This window comes from Symphalangus syndactylus, chromosome 23 (assembly GCF_028878055.3).
Source record: "Symphalangus syndactylus isolate Jambi chromosome 23, NHGRI_mSymSyn1-v2.1_pri, whole genome shotgun sequence".
NCBI lineage: Eukaryota > Metazoa > Chordata > Mammalia > Primates > Hylobatidae > Symphalangus > Symphalangus syndactylus.
The window spans coordinates 28,999,937-29,025,560 of NC_072445.2; the positions used below are offsets into that span (position 1 = coordinate 28,999,937).

The 25,624-nt window shown below is 35.6% G+C and overlaps 1 protein-coding gene across 4 annotated transcripts in view; it reads right to left on the bottom strand.

Moving 5' to 3' along the window:
• BMP5 (bone morphogenetic protein 5) overlaps positions 1-25,624 on the bottom strand; it is a 129,147-nt gene that overhangs the window by 56,310 nt on the left and 47,213 nt on the right. For 3 of the 4 annotated variants that reach the window (XM_055263255.2, XM_055263254.2, XM_055263253.2), the window contains exon 2: positions 16,671-16,863. In XM_055263255.2, coding sequence (XP_055119230.1) covers positions 16,671-16,863 — 193 coding nt within the window. Of the gene's footprint in view, positions 1-16,670; positions 16,864-24,048; positions 24,094-25,624 lie in introns of those variants that run through there. The other variant, XM_063632829.1, reaches the window with a different exon arrangement.

Genomic DNA, 25,624 nt, shown 5'->3' on the forward strand with positions numbered 1-25,624 from the left:
CTTTTGCTGTGCAGAAGCTCTTTAGTTTAATTAGATCCCATTTACTACTTTCGGCTTTTGTTGCAATTGCTTTTGGCATTTTCATCATAAAGTATTTGCCCATGCCTATGTCCTGAATGGTATCGCCAAGGTTTTCTTCTAGGGTTTTTATGATTTGGGGATTTACATTTAAGTCTTTAGTCCATCTTGAGTTAATTTTTCTATAAGGTGTAAGAAAGGGGTCCAGTTTCAGCTTTCTGCATGTGGCTAGCCAGTTTTCCCAACACCATTTATTAAATAGGGAATCCTTTCCCCATTGCTTGTTTTTGTCTGGCTTGTTGACAATCAGTTGGTTGTAGATGTGTGGTGTTATTTCTGAGGTCTCTGTTCTTTTTCGTTGGTCTATCTGTCTGTTTTGGTACCAGGGCCATGCTGTTTTGGTTAGTGCATCCTTGATGTATAGTTTGAAGTTAGGTAGCATAATGCCTCCAGCTTTGTTCTTTTTGCTTAGGAATGTCTTGGCTCTACAGGCTCCTTTTTGATTCCATATGAAATTTAAAGTAGATTTTTCTAATTTGGTGGGGAATGTCAATGGTAGTTTGATGGGAATAGCACTGAATCTATAAGTTACTTTGGGCAGTATGGCCATTTTCATTATATTGATTCTTCCTGTCCACAAGAATAGAATGTTTTTCCATTTGTTTGTGTTCTGTCTTATTTCCTTGAGTAGTAGTTTGGAGTTTTCCTTGAAGAGGTCCTTCACATCCCTTGTTAGCTGTATTCCTAGGTATTTTATTCTCTTTGTAGCAATTGTGAATGGGAGTTCATTCATGATTTGGCTCTCTGCTTGTCTATTATTGGTGTATAGGAATGCTTGTGATTTTTGCACATTGATTTTGTATCCTGAGACTTTGCGGAAGCTGCTTATCACCTTAAGGAGTTTGGGGGCTGAGATGATGGGGTTTTCTAAATGTAGAATCATGCCATCTGCAAACAGAGACAATTTGACTTCCTGTCTTCCTATTTGAATACCATTTATTTCTTTCTCTTGCCTGATTGCCCTGGCTAGAACTTCCAATACTATGTTGAATAGGAGTGGTGAGAGGCAGCATCCTTGTCTTGTGTCAGTTTTTAAAGGGAGTGCTTCCAGCTTTTGCCCATTTAGTACGATATTGGCTGTGGGTTTGTCATAAATAGCTCTTATTATTTTGAGGTATTTTTCATCAATACCTAATTTATTGAGAGTTTTTAACATGAAGGGATGTTGAACTTTATCAAAGGCCTGCATCTATTGAGATGTGATTTTTGTCATTTTTTTTTTTTTTGTCATTGGTTCTGTTTTTTTTGTCATTGGTTTTTTTTTGTGATTTTTGTCATTGGTTCTGTTTATGTGATGGATTACATTTATTGATTTGCGTATGTTGAACCAGCCTTGCATCCCAGGGACAAAGCCAACTTGATCGTGGTGCATAAGCTTTTTGATGTGCTGCTGGAATCGGTTTGCCAGTATTTTATTGAGGATTTTCACATCAATGTTCATCAGGGATATTGGCCTGAAGTTTTCTTTTTTCATTGTGTCTCTGGCAGGTTTTGGTATCAGGATGATGTTGGCCCCATAATAGGGAGAAAGGACTCCTCCCTTTTCAATTGTTTGAAATAGTATCTAAAGGAATGATACCAGCTCCTCTTTGCACTTCTGGTAGAATCCGGCTGCGAATCCCTCTGGGCCAGGTTGTTTTTCGGTTGGTAGGCTATTTATCACTGGCTCAATTTCAGAACTTGTTATTGGTCTATTCAAGGATTCGACTTCTTCCTGGTTAAGTCTTGGGAGTGTGTATGTGTCTAGGAATTTATCCATTTCTTCTAGATTTTATAGTTTATTTGAATAGAGGTGTTTATAGTATTTTCTGATGGTAGTTTGTATTTCTATAGGTCCAGTGGTGATATCCTCTTTATCATTTTTTATTGTGTCTATTTGATTCTTCTCTTTTTTCTTCTTTGTTAGTCTAGCTAGTTGTCTATCTAGTTTGTTAATTTTTTCCGTAAACCAGCTCCTGGATTCATTGATTTTTTGAAGGTTTTTTCATATCTCCATCTCCTTCAGTTCTGCTCTGATCTTAGTTATTTTTTGTATTCTGCTAGATTTTGGATTTGTTTGCTCTTGCTTCTCTAGCTCTTTTAAATTGGATATTAGGGTGTCAAAGTGAGATCTTTCTAGCTTTCTGATATAGGCATTCAGTGCTATAAATTTTTCTTAACACTGCTTTAGCTGTGTTCCCCAAGATTCTGGTGCGTTGTCTGTTTTCTCAATGGTTTCAAGGAACTTCTTGAATTCTGCCTTAATTTCATTATTTACCTAGGAGTCATTCAGGAGCAGGTTGTTCAATTTCCATGTAGTTGTGTGGTTTTGAGTGAGTTTCTTAATCCTGAGTTCTAATTTGATTGCACTGTGTTCTGAGAGACTATTTGTTATGATTTCAGTTTTTTTTTGCATTTGCTGCTGAGGAGTGTTTTACTTCCAATTATGTGGTTGATTTTAGAATGAGTGCCACATGACACTGAAAAGAATGTATATTCTGTTGATTTGGTGTGGAGAGTTCTGTAGATGTCTATTTGGTCCACTTGATCCAGAGCTGAGTTTAAGTTCTGAATATCCTTGTTAATTTTCTGACTTGCTGATCTGCCTAATATTGACAGTGGAGTCATTATTATTGTGTGGGAGTCTAAGTCTCTTTGTAAGTCTCCAAGAACTTGTTTTATAAATTGGAATGCTCCTGTATTGGGTGCATATATATTTAGGATAGTTAGTTCTTCTTGTTGAATTGATCCCTTTACCATTATGTAATACCGTTCTTTGTCTTTTTTTATCTTTGTTGGTTTAAAATCTGTTTTGTCAGAGACTAGGATTGCAATCCTTGCATTTTTTTTTCTTCCCATTTGCTTGGTAAATTTTCCTCCATCCCTTTATTTTGAGCCTATGTGTGTCTTTGCTCATAAGAAGGGTCTTCTGAATACAGCACATCAATGGGTCTTGACCCTTTATCCAATTTGCCAGTCTGTGTCTTTTAATTGGGGCATTTAATCCATTTACATTTAAGGTTAATATTGTTATGCATGAATTTGTTACTGCCATCATGATGCTATCTGGTTATTTTGCACAATAGTTGATGCAGTTTCTTCATAGTGTCATTGGTCTTTATATTTTGGATTGTTTTTGCAGTAGCTGGTACCAGTTTTTCCTTTCCATATTTAGTGCTTCCTTCATGAGGCAGGCCTGGTGGTGATGAAATGCCTCAGCATTTGCTTGTCTGGAAAGGATTTTATTTCCCCTCACTTATGAAGCTTAGTTTGGTTTGATATGAAATTCTGGGTTGAAAATTCTTTTCTTTAAGAATGTTGAATATTGGCCCCCACTCTCTTCTAGCTTGTAGGGTTTCTACTGAGAGGTCCACTGTTAGTCTGATAGGCTTCTCTTTTTAGGTTACCTGGCCTATCTCTCTGGCTGCCCTTACCATTTTTTCCTTCGTTTCAACCTTGGCGATTCTGATTATTATGTCTTGGGGTCAATCTTTTCATGGTATATCTTAGTGATGTTCTCTGTATTTCCTGAATTTGAATGTTGGCCTGTCTTGCTAGGTTGAGGAAGTTCTGGATAATATCCTGAAGTGTGTTTTCCAACTTGGTTCCATTCTCCCCATCTCTTTCAGGTACTCCAATCAGTCTTAGGTTTGGTCTTTTTACATAGTCCCATATTTCTCGGAGGTTTTGTTCATTCATTTTCATTCTTTTTTCTCTAATCTTGTATGCATGCCTTATTTCGGCAAGATGATCTTCGAACTCTGATATCCTTCCTTTTGCTTGGTCAATTCATCTATTGATACTTATAGGTGTTTCATGAAGTTCTCGTGCTGTATTTTTCAGCTCCATCAGGTCCTTTATGTTCCTCTCTAAACTGGTTATTCTAATTAGCAGCTCCTGTAACCTTTTATCAACGTTCTTAACCTCTTTGCATTGGGTTACAACATGCTCCTTTAGCTCAGCAGAGTTTGTTACTACCCACCTTCTTCTGAAGCCTACTTCTGTCAATTTGTCCATCTCATCCTCCGTCCAGCTCTGCACCCTTGCTGGAAAGGCACTGCGATCATTTGGAGGTAAAGAGGCACTCTGGCCTTTTGGGTTTTCAGTGTTTATTTGTTGATTCTTTCTCATCTTCATGAGTTTCTCTAGTATCAATATTTGAGGCTGCTGACCCTTGGATGGGGTTCTTGAGGGGACTTTTTTTGTTGTTGATGCTACTGTTGCATTCTGTTCATTTGTTTTTCTTAGAATGGTCAGGTCCCTCTTCTGTAGGGCTGCTGTGGTTTGCTGGGACTTCACTTCAGGCCCTATTAATCTGGTTCACTCCATCACCCACTGGGGATATCACTCAAGGAGGCTGGAGAAGAGCAAAGATGGGTGCCTGCTCCTTCCTCTGGTACCTCTGACCTCAAGGGGCACCGACATGATGCCAGTAGGAACACTCCTGTATAGGGTGTCTGACGATCCCTGTTGGAGGATCTTACCCAGTTGGATGGCATGGAGAGCAGGACCAGTTTAACAAAGCACTTTGACTGTTCCTTGATGGAGGAGGTGTACTTCAGTGGGGGGAGAAACCCACTCTTCTGGGCTGCCTGACTTCCTCAGAACTAGCCGGAGGAAAGACTAAGTCTGCTGGTCTTCGGAGACTGTGACCACCCCTCCCACTAGGGGATCAGGTCCAGGGAGATCAGAGTTCTGTCCCTGAGCACCTGGTTGGAGTTTTAGAAGCTCCTGCAGGAAGGCCCTGCCCAGTGAGGAGGGATGGGTCAAGGTCAGGCCTGAAGAGGCACTCTGTCCACGGTATGCCACAGCTGATGTGTTGGGCTGTGAGGGATACTTCTTGGGACCAAGCCAACCAGCCTCCCTGGGTCCAGCCAAGGAAAAGCGCAGCCTGGAGCTATAGAGATGGCTGCTGCCCTTCTCCCGCCTTAGGAGGTTAATGTGTTAGGCAGTTATCTGTCCCAGTGTTGGCTCTCACCCTCCCCAAGGACCTCAAATGGCTTAGACAGCAGTCAGCCACAGCTGTGGTTCTGGTCACTCCTCCCTCTGTGAGCTCAGCAGGCTTAAGTAGATTCTAACTTAGTGGCTGTTGAGAACCTGCACAGTTCCATGGTTGGGATCCTAGGCACTGGTGGTGTGGGCTCACACGTGGGATCTTCCAATCTATGGGCTGCACAGTTCTGTGGAAAAAGCATGTTTTCCCAGGTTGGATAGCATGCTCACTCACCACCTCCCTTGGCTGGGGAGTGGCGGCCCCTCTGCCCTATGAGGCCCTCAGGTGGGCCACCGCACCCCACTGCTCTTCCTTCCTCTCCATGGGTGATGCCAGCTGCCCAGTCAGTTCTGATGACAGAACCTGGATACCTCGGTTGCTGGTGTAGGATTTGCATGCTGTTGTGGTTCTTCTCAATGGGAGCCTCCTATTGCTACTGCTTCTAGTCAACCATTTTGACCCGCCCCACAGATACTTTAAAGAGCCACACTATCCATGTACCTTCATGAATCTGGGAACCACAATCATAGATGGAGTTGGTGCCTGCTTAATTTCAACACTGACTGGCTATACTCAGGCTTTGCTTAACATTAGAAAAAAATCATTATGTTCTTTAAAGTCACCTTTCTAAAGTTATCTTTCTTCTTTAAATGAAGATTAAAAGAAGATTAAGTGAATATTCTCTAAATGAAAATTAAAGTAATTTCTACCTCAAAAATCTATTGCAAGGATAAAAGAATACACAAATAAAAATGATATAGAAATTACTATAATTGCTACTTTCTTAACAAAATGCATGTATTGTGTGTAAGTGTATATGAGTTGTATGTATTATTCTTGCATCCATTCTGACTCATTATAGTCAGAAGTGATTTATGCAATTACTAATGTCAAAGTTCTTTAACAACCTGTACTTAGAAACTTTGGAAATAAATTTTTTTCATTTTCTTTAACTTTAGGAATATTTTTGATACATAATCCATAATAAAACCACCTCTCAGTTCTACTGGAGAAAAAAATGGGTTGAAAACTTATGAAAAATAAGTAAAATCATTTATATAATCAAGAAGAAGAGATAAGAGAAGAAATATTAACCCTGGTTGTGATGTGGTTTCAATTACATGAATATATGTATATGTGTGTATGCATGCATATATTATATACATATATATATATATATATATGGAGAGAGAAAGAGAGAGAAAAAGGATACTTAACCAAGAGGATAGCCACATATTTTTTTATATACAAAGAGAAACAAAAAGGAGAAACCAATAGGATAGCCACTCTACTATCTAATCATGAAGCACTTAAACCTGGTCCAGAAAAGCTTTAAGAAATTATCTAGAGGCCACACATACAAATTTTAGAGGAAAGGTTGCCACACTACTTTATTTTCGTAAAGTATGAACCTGGTAGTCCACAACGACATCACTTTTCCCAAAGCTTCTATTATTATAACTATTTCACTTCCTTCCATCTCCTTTTTTCCTTGAATAGCTTATCAAGTCCAGTAAAAATATAATGATGGCCACCCAAGGAGAAAGCATACATCTCTCTCTGGGTATTTGTCAAAAATACCATCATATTATTCAAGAGATTACAAATTAATAATGGCAAATTCTAGAGTGTATAAGGTTCAAAGTTTCTCTCATGAGCAGCTTTTAGCTTATATGGGCTAGAATTTGAACTGGTGTCTGATTGATGTTTTCAAATGGTAAATCTCTTTTTTTCCCCAAAATAAATGTGGAATTATACAATTCTATAAATCTTACTAATCATTAATTTTCAGAATATCTGATTCCATGCTGCATTTAAAAGGTACAGATGAAAACTGGTAAAATAGTAATATTAGATGCAATTGAATGAAAAGCATGGCAGAAATGAAAAAAAACAAATTGGATTCTCACTAAGAAAATTTAATCACTTTTCACTGAGCAGAATTTAATTGCCAAGACATTTTTAATATTTAGTAGGTTTCCTGGCATTACATCATCTCATATTTTTCCCCTGCAGAGAAATTTAAACATGTGCTACCAGGTATACACCCAAGAGGTCCCCTCATTCAACAAGCAAAAAGGCCATGAGGCTATTACACAGACAGTTCAACCATTTTTCATGCAGTGAATGAGCAATGTACCCAGTACAAACTCCTAAGAACTCTTTCATATTATGAATCTTATGATCCAAAATATCAAATGCTCAAAGCAAAATTCACTGATATATTAGTTTATGGCACAAGCTATTTCCACTTTAGGTTTATATCTTAAATCTTCAAATCGAGCAAGATTTCTCAACCTTGGTACCAAGGACATTTTGGATCAAACCACTCTTTGTGAGGCAGAGGAGCTGTCCTGTCCATTTTAGAAGGTTTAGCAGCATTCCTACCCACATTACTACCCCAGCATATCTACTCACTAAATGCTAGTAACAATACACACACATACCTGCCCCCTATCAATTGTGGATGACAAAATAAAGTGTTTCCATACATTGCTAAATGTCTCCTAGGGACCAAACTCACCCCAGGCAAGAACCTCTAAAATAGAGCATGATCCCCACACACCGACGATATGTAAGCTATGCTTGTGTCCCGTTCTAGACACTTTAGAAAGAACACAATCTCCCATCTGAGTGTCCTGCGCTGGCACCCTGCTCTCAAGAGCCCAGGAAATCTTCCTGAGTGGAAAATGTCAGAGTACCTTCTGATGTATGTCCACAGAAGAATCACAAATCTCAGAGAAGAAGGAGGCAGGGGGAGATGATGTAAATATGAAGCTGACTGTGAACTGGAAATGATGACAGCTTAACTAAATATATCCAAGTACTGAAGGTGGCTAATGACATCGAGCAGGCTAGCTTAAAATGTTTTCACAATGGAGTACAGAAATTTATATTCGTAGCAAGCATTAGGAAAAGGTTGATTCTACATAGCACATTTTCTTTAGGGAATACATAAATATATATATTTGTGAAAAAAATAATTCAAGTAAAGCACTTAGCACAGCGCCAGACACATGGTGAGTGTCCATTAAATGTGTAAGTACTGGCTGCTATTCTTAATAGTAGTAACACTAGCACTGATCATTTTATTGTATTAATTTAATTCATTATACGCTTCAACATTTTTATACGCTTCAACATTTTAGTCCTTAGGAACATTTCTTCTGGGATACACCTCTGTCCTCTCTCTCTCTGTCTCTCTGTCTCTCTCCCTCCCTCCCTCCCTCTTTCTCTCTCTCTCTCTTTCTCTCTCTCTCCCCCTATTCTTTCCCCATTTGTCGTTTTGCCTGCAGAAAGTTCAACTCAAAAGTGAACTCCTCTCAGAGGCTTTCCCTAAGGTCCCTTACCCTTCCAAGTAAAAAATTAACTTTCTCTTCATTTCTATTTCCACAACACTTAGTGCATATTTACATCATCGTTCTTAGCACATTGTATTATAGTTATTAAAGTCTGTGTGTGGCAGCCCCACCACAGTCCCTGGCCTCCAGGCTGTGAGCTTTTGAGGCCCTATTTACTCGGCCTTACATCCTCTGTGCTTGCCACATGGTAGGCGCTCAACAAAAGCACTCCAAGCTCAGCTGAATTATCTGGAAAATTCAATCACGTGGAAACCTCCTTTCCCAATAATGCCAGATATATGAGGTGTGACTAAAGAGCAATGCCTTCTATATAGAATTTGGGGCTGTCAGCCTTATATGAAAAGATTAAATAAGTGAAATGATGCAAAGTGTGTTAACTTTTTACCAAGTAAAATACAGATTTGGATAAATATCAGAACACTCCTTTAAATTACACACATTTAAATATGAGTAGGGATAAATTGGGAAGGTGGGAGAAATGGTAGGAATAAAATATATAATTTTGAGAGCTATAAGTCTCCCTAAGATAAATAAATAAGAAAAGAGGTGACATAATGGATCTACCATATTTTAAATTTGATTGCATAACACTATCAAATAATTCATAGACTAGATGGTTAATAGGTCAGACTGTGTCTTGAATATAAAACATATCCATAAAACATCAGTCTAAATTACTGTACAGATCTCCCTCACCCAGCCACTCCTAGGCAGTACCTTAGGGAAAGGAAACTTTACATATGTGAAAACATATATGCATTGTCAAATAAATTACATTAAAGAGTACAGTCTGCCCTGACTTTTCAATTGTTTCTGTTTAATTGAAAATACGAAGTAGATAAAATCCACAACTTTGACATAGACATTTTGAGAGGTGACTCTGCTTTAAAAATAGCCAGAGGTACTAGTTCCTTTTTCTACCTCCATTTTAGTTCTTTAAGAAGTATATGAAGCCACAAATAATCAATACTTAAAAAAATTAATAGGATTTTAAAATTACTCTTCAAATTGAAATTCCATTTTAACTGTGATCATGTAATATGTAAATAAAGTATTTTTAATACAATACTCATCTCAGAGAATTAAAGTCAAAGCTCCAAAGTAGTGGTAATTATTTTCCAAAAAATTTTTCCTCTTCTCAGAGAATTCTCAGAGAATTAAATTCAAAGTTCCAAAGCAGTGGTGGTAAATTTTTTCAAAAAATAAAAAAGATACTATTTATCTTCATTTCCTATGAGAAAAAAATACCTTCCTAGCTTAAGAAAAAATGACAGCAACTGATTTTTAAATCCTAGTGTTTTTTGTTTTGTTTTGTTTTGATTTTTTACTCTCTGTACCTGGCAGAAGTTGGGAATGCTATTTTGTAAAGATGTGTGTAGCATACAATCGTTTCATTACCTTTTTTTTCTCAACTATAATTATTCATATTTCTGTTTATACAAATAATGTTCATCATAAAAATTTTAAAAACACAGAAAGTGATGAAGAATTAAAATGTAAATTACCCATAGACTGCAATGAATATTTGATGGGTTCCTTCAATCTGTTTTGTATACAAATTTATTTAAAATAGTATAATAATGTATATAATAATGTTTCTTGGTTTTGGTCAATTAACATTATTATTTGAGCATTTTTCAGTGTTAGTAAATCATTTTCAAAAATGTAATTTGGCCGGGCGTGGTGGCTCACACCTGTAATCCCAGCACTTTGGGAGGCCGAGGCAGGCGGATCATGAGGTCAGGAGATTGAGACCATCCTGGCTAACGGAGAAACCCCGTCTCTACTAAAAATACAAAAAATTAGCCAGGCGTGGTGGTGGGCTCCTGTAATCCCAGCTACTAGGGGGTCTAAGGCAGGAGAATGGCGTGAACCAGGGAGGCGGAGCTTGCAGTGAGCGGAGATTGAGCCACTGTACTCCAGCCTGGATGACAGAGCAAGACACTGTCTCAAAATAAAAAAAAAAAAAAAGTAATTTGTATATTCTCTGTGCTATTTTTCCAAAAATTATACCTCAACTTTTTTCTTGTTTAATTATGTTCAATTTGTGAATTGTGAACAATAATACAGCTATAAACACTTTTACATGAATCTGTCTACATCTATCTATATCTGCAATGTTTCTGTAAGATAAATTCATGAATAAGAGCTCTCTCATCCCACACTACCCTATCCCCATACTTCTTCAAATGTATTTTAAAGAGTTTGACTATTTATCTAAAACTTGTGTTTTCAGCTATTAACTTCACAGAAAGATTCAATGATATTGCTATTCAATTGGGTGGCATTTATTTTATTATTACACTTCAAAACCTACCGATTTATTTTGCATATATTAAATTGTGTAATAAAACTAATTATTTATTAAATAAAGACAACTAGAACATTTTACTTACTTTATCTTTACATAAAGGTAGGTGTCAGAAAACAGTACCTACTGTTATTATAATAAAAACCAATTTTTTGCCATTATGTACATAGTTCTGTAAACTAAAATAGATGCTCATATGAAGTTATATGAAAATATATTGATGAATGTATTTATTATCAACTATGGTCTTTGCATTGGGATATGCATTAGCCCTTCCCACATCATCTGAAATTATTTTTCTTGATCTGAAATACTTTTTCATTAGTGTTTTATTTTTTCAGATTTGTAAACTGAGACTCCAAGAAATATAGAAATTTCCCTATTTGGAAATTTCAAGTCTATGCTCTATGGCACTATATTATTATTTTCTATGGTGACTTTGAAGTCCTTCATAGAAACCTGAAATATTCTATAAGATATATCGCTGTTTCTATATGTTCTTTCCCTTAAACATCTCTCTTTGGAAGAAAAGGGGGAGTACAGAAAGTGAATCCTACATCTATAGGTAATAACAGGGCACAGAATTGCATTTTCTTGCAATGCAGAATAATGAACTCCTGGCAATGAACAAATGCTTATTTTAAAATAAAAAAAGTGTTTTGCTACAGATTGTCATACCTGATCAACAGTATATAAAATTGAAATATGGCCAGGCGTGGTGGCTCATGCCTGTAATCCCAGCACTTTGGGAGGCTGAGGCGGGTGGATCACCTGGGGTCAGCAGTTCAAGACCACCAGCCTGATCAACATGGTGAAACCCCCTCTCTACTAAAAATACAAAAATCAGCCGGGTGTGGCGGTGGGTGCCTGTAGTCCCAGCTACTCAGGAGTTTGAGGCAGGAGTTTTGCTTGAAACCGGGAGGCAGAGGTTGCAGTGGGCTGAGATAGTGCCATTGCACTCCAGCTTGGGCAACAAGAGTGAAACTCCATCTCAAAAAAAAAAAAAAAAAAAAAAAAAAAGAATTGAAATACGAAGTATGAGTCTCTGTGAATATTACAGGATTGAAAAAATAATTAGTAAAAAATTCCAAATACATTAGCAAAAACAAATATCACAGAGGACAATAAATATACTATAACCCTAGAAGATAAAGTAACAATCATAATTCAGTAACACTACTCAATAGCAGATGTTCAAAAATGTGAACTTGGTAGAACTGAATTAAGATTGAATTGAATTTTTAAAAATACTATTTGGCAAATTAAATAGAAACCTATCAAATCTATATCATCCCAGAGTTTAAAATGGCAGTGGAAGAGAATGCCAGGCAAAGATATACATGCACTTTAGATTTTACAAATTAAGTCAAAGGAATTAGGAAAAATATCAGTGAAATCCTAAATCTGAGAGTAGATTTAAACACATGTTAAAATAAAGTCTTAGCCAAATTATACCAAAGAATACTGAAAGAATATGTAGCTATAGTAGCAGAAACATTAAGAGTAATATTTTTTAAATCAGGCATAATTAGAAAAATGTCAGAGGTGCAAGATAAACAAACATCTCATTTTTGTAAAGAGAATTAAAATTTCCCAAAACTATAAAGTCACGTGAACTAAGCATCAATATCCATAAATATTCCAAAATGGACTGTTAATAAAAATAAGCATCAGTTTATTTAGAAATAGACTATAAAGTATTAATAGACTCTTAGTTCTTTATTTTTATCATTTTTGTCATGTGTTAAATTATACCATTCACATCCTTAGAAAATAGAAAGGTGAAAGTAAGCTCAAAGGGAGCTTCATTAGATGACATTCAGAAACATACTGAGCAGACAGAATGGTGGGCATACAGAAAAGATAGGAATTTTAATTTTGATCAATGTAAAATTCTGCAATTAGATACAATTAATAAATATATTCTAGAGGATAGAAAACTGGTATGCCAATCATTCCTGAAAAAAATGCTTAGGATATAAATAACCAAGTATAAACTCAACATACATAAAAATATATATAACTGACCAAAAATAAACATAATTCAAACATTTTAGGATATGTATATGGAAGTAGTATTCCAATTTGAGTAATAATGATGTCAAAGCATTGAATCATACTGAGGAAAATGGTAGTGCTGAGGATAAAAATAAAAAACTTATCCTTATCTCTTCTTTAAAAAACTCATAATCCAAGTGTGAAAACAGACATAGAAAAAGATAACTATGAATAAAATAATTTGTTAGTTTTGGCAATATTATTAACTAACATTCAGAATATTATTATTTTCAATTCTTCTCACTAATTTTGAAAGATATCATTATTATTTAACATAAAAATAACATTATAGTATTCACTATATATGCCTGGCCCTATGAGAAAATAATATTAGTGTCTTAATTTTATAAATGGAACCATTAGATTGAGATTTTTTAAAAATATAACTTATCTGCAGACAAATAGCTAGTCAGTGCTAAAGTTGAGAAACAAATGTAGGTCTTTCTGCCTTGAAATTACTGCTGTTAAAAATAACAATGCATATCAGTCAGTACGCATTAAAGTGAGTTCTGCTGAACTAGCGTTCCACAGGATATTAATAAGTACTACACACCCAATGAATCCATAGCCAGATAATTTTGAGGAAGACTAGCTAAAATAGAATTGATAGGGCATGTGCACGTGCGTGTGTGTGTGTGTGTTGTCACTGTAAAGCCTTTTTAAGACTTTAATATCTAGAATCTACAAAGAATGTAAACAAATTTACAAGAAAAAAACAACTCCATCAACAAGTGAGCGAAGGATATGAACAGACACTTCTCAAAAGAAGACATTTATGCAGCCAAAAAACACATGAAAAAGGCTCATCACCACTGGCCATGAGAGAAATGCAAATCAAAACCACAATGAGATACCATCTCATACCAGTTAGAATGGCGATCATTAAAAAGTCAGGAAACAACAAATGCTGGAGAGGATGTGGAGAAATAGGAACACTTTTACACTGTTGATGGGACTGTAAACTAGTTCAACCATTGTGGAAGACAGTGTGGTGATTCCTCAAGGATATTTAACTAGAAATACCATTTGACCCAGCCATCCCATTACTGGGTATATACCCAAAGGATTATAAATCATGCTGCTATAAAGACACATGCACACGTATGTTTATTGTGGCACTATTCACAATAGCAAAGAGTTGGAACCAACCCAAATGTCCAACAATGATAGACTGGATTAAGAAAATGTGGCACATATACACCATGGAATACTATGCAGCCATAAAAAATGATGAGTTTATGTCCTTTGTAGGGACATGGATGAAGCTGGAAACCATCATTCTCAGCAAACTATCGCAAGGACAAAAAACCAAACACCACATGTTCTCACTCATAGGTGGGAATTGAACAATGAGAACACATGGACACAGGAAGGGGAACATCACACACCGGGGACTGTTGTGGGGTCGGGGGAGGGGGGAGGGATAGCATTAGGAGATATACCTAATGTAAATGATGAGTTAATGGGTGCAGCACACCAACATGGCACATGGACACATATGTAACAAACCTGCACGTTGTGCACATGTACCCTAAAACTTAAAGTATAATAATAATAATAAATATAAAACAAAATAAAATAAAAAAGAAATCTGCCTCAGAACTGTCCACAATGACAAACACTCCTACAATCCAGAGGCCAAGGCGTAGCCTAATTGAATGTTAAGCAGCTGATATAGCTTGAAACCAGAAAAACAATGTACATAATGGAAACCCTGACGAGCCCATCATATTGGTGGTCTCCTGTGATTGCAATGATAATAATAATAATTTATTTAAAACACCCAAGGTAGAGACAAAAGTCTTTGTGTATTCAAGCCAAACAACTCAGATGAATGGCACCCCCCAGACTAACTTCCGAGTAAACCATACTGTGATAACATAAAGCCCTTCTGTGTCAGGAATATCGGGAGGTGCTATTAGGCTGCAGGACCTGCATATATTCATATATTGTCCACAACCTCCTTTTGGGTTCTGGTTGTCTAGATGGGATGACTCTAGATGACATGTTTACAGGGTGGATTCTAAACCAGAGGTAGAGCAGCGTTAGTGTCTGACTTTATTTTTTTTTTAATCTTTTGGTACCTAATTTCCAAAGCCACTCAAAATGACAAACATAAGTGATCTGATTATTATACCAGACGCATATAAAAAGTTTCTATTTCCTTACAAAGTTTTTCCGGCTCTCAAATGTAATCACTGTTTTGTTTTCCTGTTGCTGTTTGTTTTTCTAAAGAATCAGAACAAGAACGTCCCTTATTTTAAAATAAACTATTAGTCTCAAACTTTGGGCACATCACAATGTCCCAAATTAGATTGCATTTAATTCAAGACCAAAATTAAATTGATTTAAAGTAAAAAATTTAAAAAAAGACTTTAATATTCTGATATGCATTGTGAATCTCCGAGAGGATAGTCTAACAGGAAGGCTTTACCAATAGATGTGACCTCCGAAGCTTTTCAATTTTTTCTTCATTGAGTATTGCAAGGCACTATTGCGAAATTCTGCCAAACTGGAAGACCAAGACAAATCTAAACATCAAGAACTGCAAATAGTCAACAAGGAGAGAACAGTACCTTACAGGAGACAGGATAGCAATCTTTAAATATTTGTCTCATCAAAAAAGGATATATTATTTCATCAAAAGGAAGATCTATGTGTGAGGAATGAAAGCTACTGGGAGAGAGATATCACCTCAATATAGGATTTCAAGTAGATTTAGATACATGATAGATGATGATGATGATAGATAGATAGATGATAGATGATAGATAGATAGATAGATAGATCTGAGCTGTCTGACAAAGGTGATTCATCACCTGAAAAAATGTGTTATCCAAGTGATTTCTGCATTTTGTTAAAGGTCAGAGAAAATGAAAAGGTCCCTTCTTAACACTTATTTTCAATGGTTCATTTGCAGTCATTATCAACTGAGGTTTTTATGCATTTAGTATTTCAAACTATCTGTCCATTTTTGTACCATTCCAAATTAACCAACTTATAGACAGAGGACATCAAAATACACATAAAAACGAACATACAATTTTTACACTCATGTCAGTGAAAAGTAAAGCAGTGCTTCTCTAACTTCCAGAACACCAAGTAATTTCATTATCTTAATTATACATTTCATGTGGGCAGAACAAAGTGGAAGTTTTCTGGGACGAAGGACAACTTTACAACATGAGACAACGGACCTAGAAAGCACATTTTTAGAAGCATGAGACTATTTAGCAGACAAATTGGTGTCAGGAGTAGGGAGCAGCTCTGGAATGTAGGAGTAAACTATCGCAAGGACGAAAAACCAAACACCGCATGTTCTCACTCATAGGTGGGAATTGAACAATGAGAACTCATGGACACAGGAAAGGGAACATCATACTCCGGGGACTGTTGTGGGGTCGGGGGAGGGGGGAGGGACAGCATTAGGAGACATACCTAATGCTAAATCACGAGTTAATGGGTGCAGCAAACCAACATGACACATGGATACATATGTAACAAACCTGCACATTGTGCACATGTACCCTAAAACCTAAAGTATAATAATAAAATAAAAATAAAAATAAAAATAAAACAGCACGTGAAATATAGTAAGAGTTCAGTAGATGTAAGTGGCCAAATTTAACTGCTAAATTTTTATTTTTGGTCATAAGTTTCAGACAGACTTCTAATGTTCGAAATAAAAATATTTACTTCTAAAAAGAAAAAAAAAAGAAAATTTTCAAATCGATTACTGTTACCTTTCAATATCTCTACCTGGCTCTAAATGTTACTACACTGCCCAAAAAAAGATAATTTGTTTGATAGATCACATGAGTTATCAATAGCTTTTACTAAAATTTTACATATATTTGCCAGGATAATAAGTTAAATAAAAAGATTATACCTATTTGTGTATTCCTTGATGATTTGATATATGCTAATCTTAATTGTTTCATTTTCAAATCGGTTGTTGCTCCGGTCCTTGTATATCCGGAATTCAGCTGCTGTCACTGCCTCTCCATGAGGAATTTGGGTAAGATCAAATCGAAATTCTTTGTAATGCCTTCGCTGGTGAGAAAAATCCTTGTCTCTTTCAACTGAAAAAATAAAGGGGGTTGAGGAGGAAAAAAGTTAGTCTTTTATAAAATATGGAAATTAATCATAAATTCTCCAGCTTTGAAAGAAAACAAACAAGCAGGATAGTATAAAACTGGAAAAACACTAAAACCACAAACTGAAACGTGTTTCCAGTTAAAGGAAATTCCACAAACCAACAGCCTTTAGTTCAAAAGCAATATAACCTCTGTGGTTTTATACGAATTCCTGGATCCTAAATGGAAAGGTTATCCAAAAATGTTTTTAAAAGTGAAGGTTGTAAAATGATTACTAATATGTATCAAGTATCAGACCATAGAAAATTTTATACAGAAATTCTGAATATGTTACAGTAACCTCCAGAGTTCCAGGTGGAATGACTGGAGAGACGGCACAGCCATGGGAGGGAAATGGGAAAGAGGACTAAGGAGTTGCAAGTATACAAGGACTGTGTTTACGGCCTTTCAAAGTTCAAGCAAATAAAGCAAACTAATTTTTACAAGAAAGATTGTTTTTAAAACGTCTTCCCCAGAAAATTTTTTCTCTTTTCAGCAAATAAAATATTCTTTTCCTTAAAAACATTTTTTTTTTGTCTTGAGAAAGGTCTCATTCCGTTGCCCAAGCTGGAGTGCAGTGGTGTGATCACCGCCCACTGATGCCTCGACCTCCCGGGCTCAAGTGATCCTCCCACCTCAACCTCTAGAGTAGCTAGGACTACAGGCGTGCACCACCACACCCAGCCAATTTTTTTTATTTTTTGTAGAGGCAGGGTCTCACTATGTTACCTAGACTGGTCTCGAAATCCTGGGCTCAAGCAATCCTCCCAATTTGGCATCGCAAAGTTCTGGGATTACTTGCATGAGCTACCCTGCCCCGTGATGTTTGTTTGTTTGTCTGTTTATTTGTTTTTAAAGCATTTTTATAAATTCTTACCCCTGTTCCAGTATAAAGTGTCTCAAAAACCTCTGTCATTATTCAGAATTCAGAGGGGAGCATATTTTCCCTCTTTAGTAAACTTCCAAACAAATGAAGTCAAAGAACTGTTCCTTTTGGGAATATTAAGAAATGCTGAAGAATTTAGGACAGTAAGTATCAGACATATTATCATATAATATGGCTGTGTAAGTGTATTGTACAAGTGGTATTAAATGATTCACACAGCTCAAAAATTGGAAATCTTTAGAAGGTTAATTAAAATTTATAACACTGCTATACATATACGAAACTTAGGATCCTAAGCTAGAAGCGTTAAAGATTATGGAAGGGAGAAGATGATAATGACCACCAGGAATGATGCTGCAGAGCCCAGACTGCTAGACCATCATGTTCCAAGGCTAGATGGGTGGCCACATTTGAAGCTCCTGACAAAGGAACACACAATTCTTTGCCTTCATCCTCCATAATAATCTCTGGTTTATTTTCCCCAGAAGAGCAGAAGGTGGTTCAGGAGAGAGCAAGAAGCTGATCCTCACCTCCGTCTCAGACTCCAAAGCAGGCATACAGAAAAATGTAGCTACATTTGGGGGCATATTTTTTTACATTTTATTTTACAGATGAGGTCTCTGTATGTTAGCCAGGCTGGAATCAAACCCTGGACTCAAGCCATCCTCCTGCCTCAGCCTCCCAAGTAGCTGGGACTACTATAGGTGTTCCCCACCGCACCCATTTGGAAGCACTTTTGTCCTGTGGAGCTTGGCAAGGATGATGCTCTTTGGCTGTCTGACTACAGTAACACCACCTCACATGATTCATAAAATTATTCTCTTAAAATAGCATTATCTTGGTCCTAAGAGAGGTCCATTTCCAGAGAGATTATTAATCAACTTTTCCTAAATAAGGACAAAAAACCCATTTGTAAGATGTTATTTTGGTCCATAATTTAAATCTCTCCTCTGGTGATGGTGCAGACTGCCGTGATAGTGCAGACTGCACACTCCTCCTTCCTCTCCCTTTTGTCCATTTGACTGCGCTGTGTGAGAGCGGAAGTCTAGGGGAAGAAAATGCCTGCTTACCTAAGTAGCTAGTAACTGATGTGCGTGTAAGAATGCTAAAACTAGCCACAACTTTTGCTTTCAGAGAACTAAATCTAACTCACTGTATTCTTATTTTCTTATCCTAAATTTAAATGAAGTGGATGACATCATGTGACCATATCTAAATAGCATTTATATGCCAGACTATATTCTCAGTATTTTATCATCTTATTAATATTAACATATTCTGCCTCATAACAGCCTGCAAGGTAGGTTCTCTTATTATCCTCATTTTAGAAATGAAGCAACCGTGGAAGCACAGGGAATAAATACCTTACCAAAAACTTTGAACCCAGGCATTTGGTGTCACCAATCCATGGTTGTTAAATGTCAGGGTATGCTGTGTCTGCTTACACACTATTGCTTTGTCCTATTTTATTAACACAGACCTAAAATCTTGTATTTACAGGTCAAAAATCCAAAACATTCTGAAAACTACGAGTTTTCAAGCTCTTTTGACAGAAGAATCAGAAGTTAACTGACATGAAGCGATTTAAGGTCTCTTTTTATCCCAGTTTCTATAAACATTTATTGCTTTGCTGCAGAAATTGTCATGTGTTGGCCTAGGTAGCACTGTCCCAGACCCTGCTTGACAAATACTATACTTCATGATATATGCACCAACCAGCCATTTGAAAACATATTTTCTCCATTCTGAAGGACAATATTCATAATTCTAAGTGATAACAACCATTATTCATTTTTTCATTAACATTAAATTGTATATTTAAAATTTTAACCAAAAAGCAACAAGTATAGTCCTAAAATTAAACGCTAAGACATGAGTTTGCTAGCATCCAATCTAAAGTGTGCACCTGCTTAATGCAGATGAGTATCGAATTCATGTTATGTAAAGTAATCTACTGTTCTGGAATCCCCTGTGAGATGTTAGTGTAATAAAGTAGAAAGCTAGAATTTCAGCCATTATTGTAAAATTTCAGTTTTCTAATCCGTGCTATTTAACTTAAACCCTTAAGGGGAATCATTTCCAAAGCGTTTAATAAAATTTTGTATTAAATATACCACACAGAATGAAGTTGCATTGCAGACTTGTCTGGTGACTCAAATCCTTATATCCTACTGCTTTGAATCATAATTGCAACAATAAATTCCATGGGACATATTGGAATGAGTAATGGAATAAGACTTACAGCCTAATGATGCCCACAAATATTCACCAAGGTAATCTCAGTTACCTCAAACAGTAACGCTAGGGAGGTGGCAAATATTAATATCCCTGACTTGAGAATAAGAAATTGGGTGATGACAGCTACATGGTAACAGATGTCTGTCTCCTAAAGTTTATTATAAATCTTCGTTCAATACGTATACCACCTACATAATGACATCCTACTGTTTTGCACTTAGAGGCTAGTTCATTGTCAGTTTTAACAATGTCTTTCAGCAGTACACAGAAAAGTGAAGAACAGAATAAGGAATTTGATCACCAAAAAGTATGTAGCATCTAACACATCACAATACATAATCCAGAGAAGTCTTTTAATAAATATTAATTGAATGAAAAATTGCATGAATGGGTCAAAATCTAGTCATCTCTTTCCACTCAGCAACTCCTGCTGCATTCCCCCTTGGCTGAAGCCATGGTAACTTATTTAAGTACCATTTGCGTGGTACATATTTCATTTAATCCTCATGACCCTACTTATGTCCATCAGTTTTATAACTTGTCAAAGAGCACAAAACTTGTAATTGGAAGATAACAGATTTCATCCCAGCATTTCAATTTCCAAGCCCTCACTAACACAGCCGGAGTGTGTTTTTCTGAATATTGTTTTGTTTTGTTATGTTTTCAATCTAATTATTTCTTGGGAAAATTGACCTTATTTCAGTGCTTTCATTATCCTCTCTCCAAAGAACCCTTCCCCTTCCGTTTATGATGCTTCTATAATAAAGACATGCCATTCTTTCTGGACTCCGTTCATTCTTTTAGAACACACCTCCTCCTATCTTTATCTTAGCACATGTGTTTTTATTCACTTATTTAATATTGATTACATTTCTTATCTAAGGAATATTTTATGAATAAACAAATGATTATATAATTTGAGTATTATATACTATATATGTTAATGTAACATCATACTTTTACTACAACCATATGTTGAAATTTAATTATAGCTTTTAATTTGGACATAATTGTGATTCACTGGCAGAATTCCTTCATACCCAACCTTTTATTCACCAGAGCTGCAACCAAAATCAAAACTCCCAAAGTAGATGAAAAAGAACAAACACACACATTTAACACTCCCTAAATGTCAGCTTTTTAAGAAAGATCTTTGTCTTATTCACATTGTGACAAATTTGGTAAATACTAAGCATTCTGTCTTTCTGTGTATTACAGTATGCTATAACCTACTGCAGTGGTAAATGACTTGGGAAGGTTAAAAGATACACGAGTAAATGAGAAGAAAGAAAACAGAGAAGTGTATACTATTATTGGCTTTCAGATTCATGTATTTGGCCCTTTTAATTCACTCTTTAATGTACATTTTACATCAACCAAATATCATGAATTTCCAGAATCTTTACCAGTATTTCTAGTAAAATCTGTTTGATCAGATATAGATATGCAAGACTCCATAAAAGCCCTAAACACATGCCCTCTTTGGTGGTGAAAAAGCGTCTCTTAATTACCATATAAAAACAAATAAAACAAGACAAACAAAAAGGCAGAAGATTTGGTTCATTTAAGCCAACCCAGACTTGTTAAAGGGGATAGACGGACACAGAGTAAAGACATACTGAGATCAGGGGTTAATGCTTTTTTCCTAGTACCATCCCTTATCTCAGACCAAAATGACATTTCTCTCATGGGAGAATAGAAAGAGTGTTTAGTAACACTTGTGTCAATCAATTTGATTCTAATAATTGTATTTAAAAGGAGACCACAGCAGTCTGTCCAAATTCTTATATGTGCTGACCTAACAAGATCAAGAGGGGGTGCATTTTGCCAAACAGCCATACATAGACTTCACTAATCCCAGACTCTTCTCTCACTGTCATTTATGACACACACACGTTTTAAAGAGTTCCAGGTGTAAGCCATTTAATATCAGCAGAAAAATGAAAAAAGGAAACTTTACAATGATACACTTTATGGATGGAGGTGTAGATCATCCCAAATATTATCACGTAAAATTATTCCATTCAAATAAGTCTATCAACATAGAGTTGTTTATTTATTTGAGCTGATGGTTGCCAACAGTGCTCTCTAAAAAAATTAAAACAAGTTGCTTTCCTATACTCACACACACATACCCAAACTCACAGAAAATAAAACATCAAAACTTCAGCAAAACTTATACATTTTACCACCCAAATCGCAAACACAACAATGATGGTGAATACACTTCCTTCTGCTTCTAGGGAGCAGGTTATTTTGTGTGTACTCCAAACTATGTGAAACTACAGAGCTATCTAGAGAAACAGAAAACTCAACTACACTGCTAGAAGAAGAGAAATAATTTATTATTATATTTTGGTTTAAAAAGTGGTAACATCAAAGCATACAAGATGTAAAATATGAATCAAATTATTCACATCCCATGATTAATGGACTGATAGTGAAAAGAAGCAGAATTGCGTTTATATAAGCACCAAACTATGTCCTAAGTGCTCTGAATTGTCAAAGTTCTGCAAAGGTTAAACTCTGTTTAAGACACACACTGAAGACTTTTATTGTTGAGATACAACTTAACAGAAGTTAATGACTGATAGAAGTTTTTTTTGTTTTTTTTTTTTTTTTCCTCCCAAGCAGATATCTCTCTGAATGACTTTATCACTAATAGAAACTGGATGAAATTGTCCTGGGCTAAATATTTTCATGTCTACGTTATCTGAAGAGTAGAATTAATTAACAGAGGATTACAGTTTTATCTATGTAGTGATTTATCTGCAGTTTTAAGGAGATGCATTCATGGGCAATCAGTCTTAATCTCCCACACAAGAGTTGTAACTTGGAAGACACAAATAGCAGCAGTAGCTCTAAGGCAAAGATAGCATTCTCCCAGGAGCCTAGCCAGCTGTTGAAAGAATACAGATCATTGTTTGCTGCTGAGTGCAAAAAATCATTAAGAGATTACTCATAGAATTATTACTAATCTGTGTTGCATTGTAAAAGTGAAAAAAAAGCAAAGATATCATGTGACTACCAAGATGCATCACTTTCCAAGATATCCTTCGCTAACTGGTCCACCAAAACACATAAACCTAGTTCTATAAAGACTTATTTATTGGTCAGTGAAAGAATATGTACATGCTTTCCGTGAATGGATAACCATTCCAGAGAGTGTGGCAAACTCCAGATTCCAGAAGTCTTAAGAGCCTGTTAATACACAGTAATGTGTGACCTGAATGAAAGAAAATTGTCCCCCTGAATGTTTTGTTTCAAAGAATAATTTCAATTGACTTTCAAATTTTCTATAGTTATGATCCTCTTACTCATAAATACTTCATAAATACAGTTTTATAAAGAAGTAAAATCTCAAAGAATTATTAGTTAAATAATTGTAATACTCTAATTAAACAAATTGATTTTCAAAATCAATTTAAATATAATGCATATAATTTTGAAAATTAAGAAATTTAATTGTTGTCGAATATTAGTTTACTTTAAAAATATAATAGTTTAGAAGCAAGAATTAAGTCTTACATAAAGAATGCTCTAATATTAGAATGAAGTTGGTCTCAAGGTGTTCCTGTTTTCTTTAAATTAAGCCTAGCAATGAGCTTTCAGTGATTATTTAGAGTACTGTAATGATAAAGCTGTGCATATCAAGCATTGGTATGAAAATTATATATTTAATAATTAAATTAATAACAAATAAACAATTGTAACAATAAATTAATTAATGATGGAGTTAATAAAATTAATACATTTTAATTTTTTGTTTCTTCCCTAATTTGATCCAACAAGGTGGAGCTTCCATTATCTCCCTCATGGTAAAGATAAACAATATTAACTTTCTCACTGTCACAGAGTTAGTCATCACAAAGCCAGAGGCAATATCTAGATCTTATTACTCCTAATACTCTTTGCATGAAAGTTTCAACTAATAATAACTGCTACATCTGTCTCACGGCAAAGTTTTCCTATTCCATTCCAGAGCAATGTTTCTGCTTTAGTCTTACGCCAAGCTCCTATGCTCATCCTTAGCGTGCTCTCTCCTCCTGCCCATTTAGTTTCTTCCTTTTTCCTCTACCTTAAGTCTGTTGTGGAGACAATAGAACACTGGGAACACGCTTGCAGATGAACAAAGTTGAGTGTATTGCCTTGTTTCAACTTGTATCATGGGATGGATGCCACAGCAAATGTCAGTAAAAGGCTGTGAGAAAGGACGCATTAGGATGGTTAAGTAATATAGTAGAAAGTTCTAAGAGGAAGGGTTTTCCTCTGGCTTGAGTGCTCTTAGGAAGCAGAGGTAAATTAATCATTTGGTATCTTAATAAAATTTTCTAGAAGCTAGATGTCATTGTGTTTTTTTAAAAAATGTTTGTTATTGTGGAGTTAAAAAAAACTGCAGGCTAGGTTTCTACAACAGTGGATAGATAAAAAATAGTTCTATTTACTTGACATCTTGTTTATATATTGGTGGAACACGTAGCACATATTTGAAGGTTCACAAATTGCCAAGAAATATCAGTGTAATCAAATTTACTGGTTCTTACAAATTTTTTTTAAGTCTTAAAGTCATTAAGTTATTTTTATCACTGAGGATAACAATGCATTCCAAAGTATACACATACTTTACTATTGGTTTTATTATGAGCATTTTAGAAAGGAAAAATTATTAATTGAATGTTAGAAGCAAATATACATCTTTTTTGGGTTAAATGTTAATATTAAATGTCAAAAATTAGCTTAGAATACCCACAAAGGGTGATACTTGACTGATTCATTCTGTATAATGAAAAATGGTTAATGATGAATGAGTATATTTACTACACAAATAATGGATTTCAATGACACTATGTACAAGTATTTGAGAATGTTTTGTGTTTACCTGTAACAACTTAAAGCCACAACTGTCTGATAGCCATCTTTCGGTCAATATTTAGCTCTTACATTTTCTTTAGTGGAAAAAATCTGTTCCTTTTACAGATTGTCTGGCAGCTAGAGGTCAACCATTCTATCTCACCAGATTTCATTAAATGATCTTGTGAATTCTTCTGCTCCATCAGTAAAATAAAACAGTTTTTAACCACCTTTAGGTGATAGAGGTTACAGTAAGTCTATGTACACAAAGACTTTCCTTTACATCTTGAAATCAGTGAGTTGATAGTTTATCTACAGTGAATATTTGTGGTTACATGACAAAAACAGGTCAAAGGTTTTGTGAGTTTTCTTCTGAAACTGCTCAGTGCCTTCTTTAATGACTGATAATTGAAAACAGAGATTGGGACTATCAAATGTGGTGGGTGACAGATAAGTAGTAGATTAATGCCAATACTTGGTTACAAGACACTAAAAGGTCAGAAGTCACATGAATTAGCTATTGTGCTACTGTGAAAAGACAGACTTCAAAAGTCTATTATCCCCTTTAACAGCTCTTAGCCTAGCTTGAAATCCATTCTCACTTCCTTAGGTTATAATTTACAAGTAATCTCCATGCCATTTTACATATGATGTCAAAGTGAAGCCACTCACCGTAAGTATATCAATAGTTGGAGATTGCATATTTTATTTACATAATAAAGAAAGTTTGTT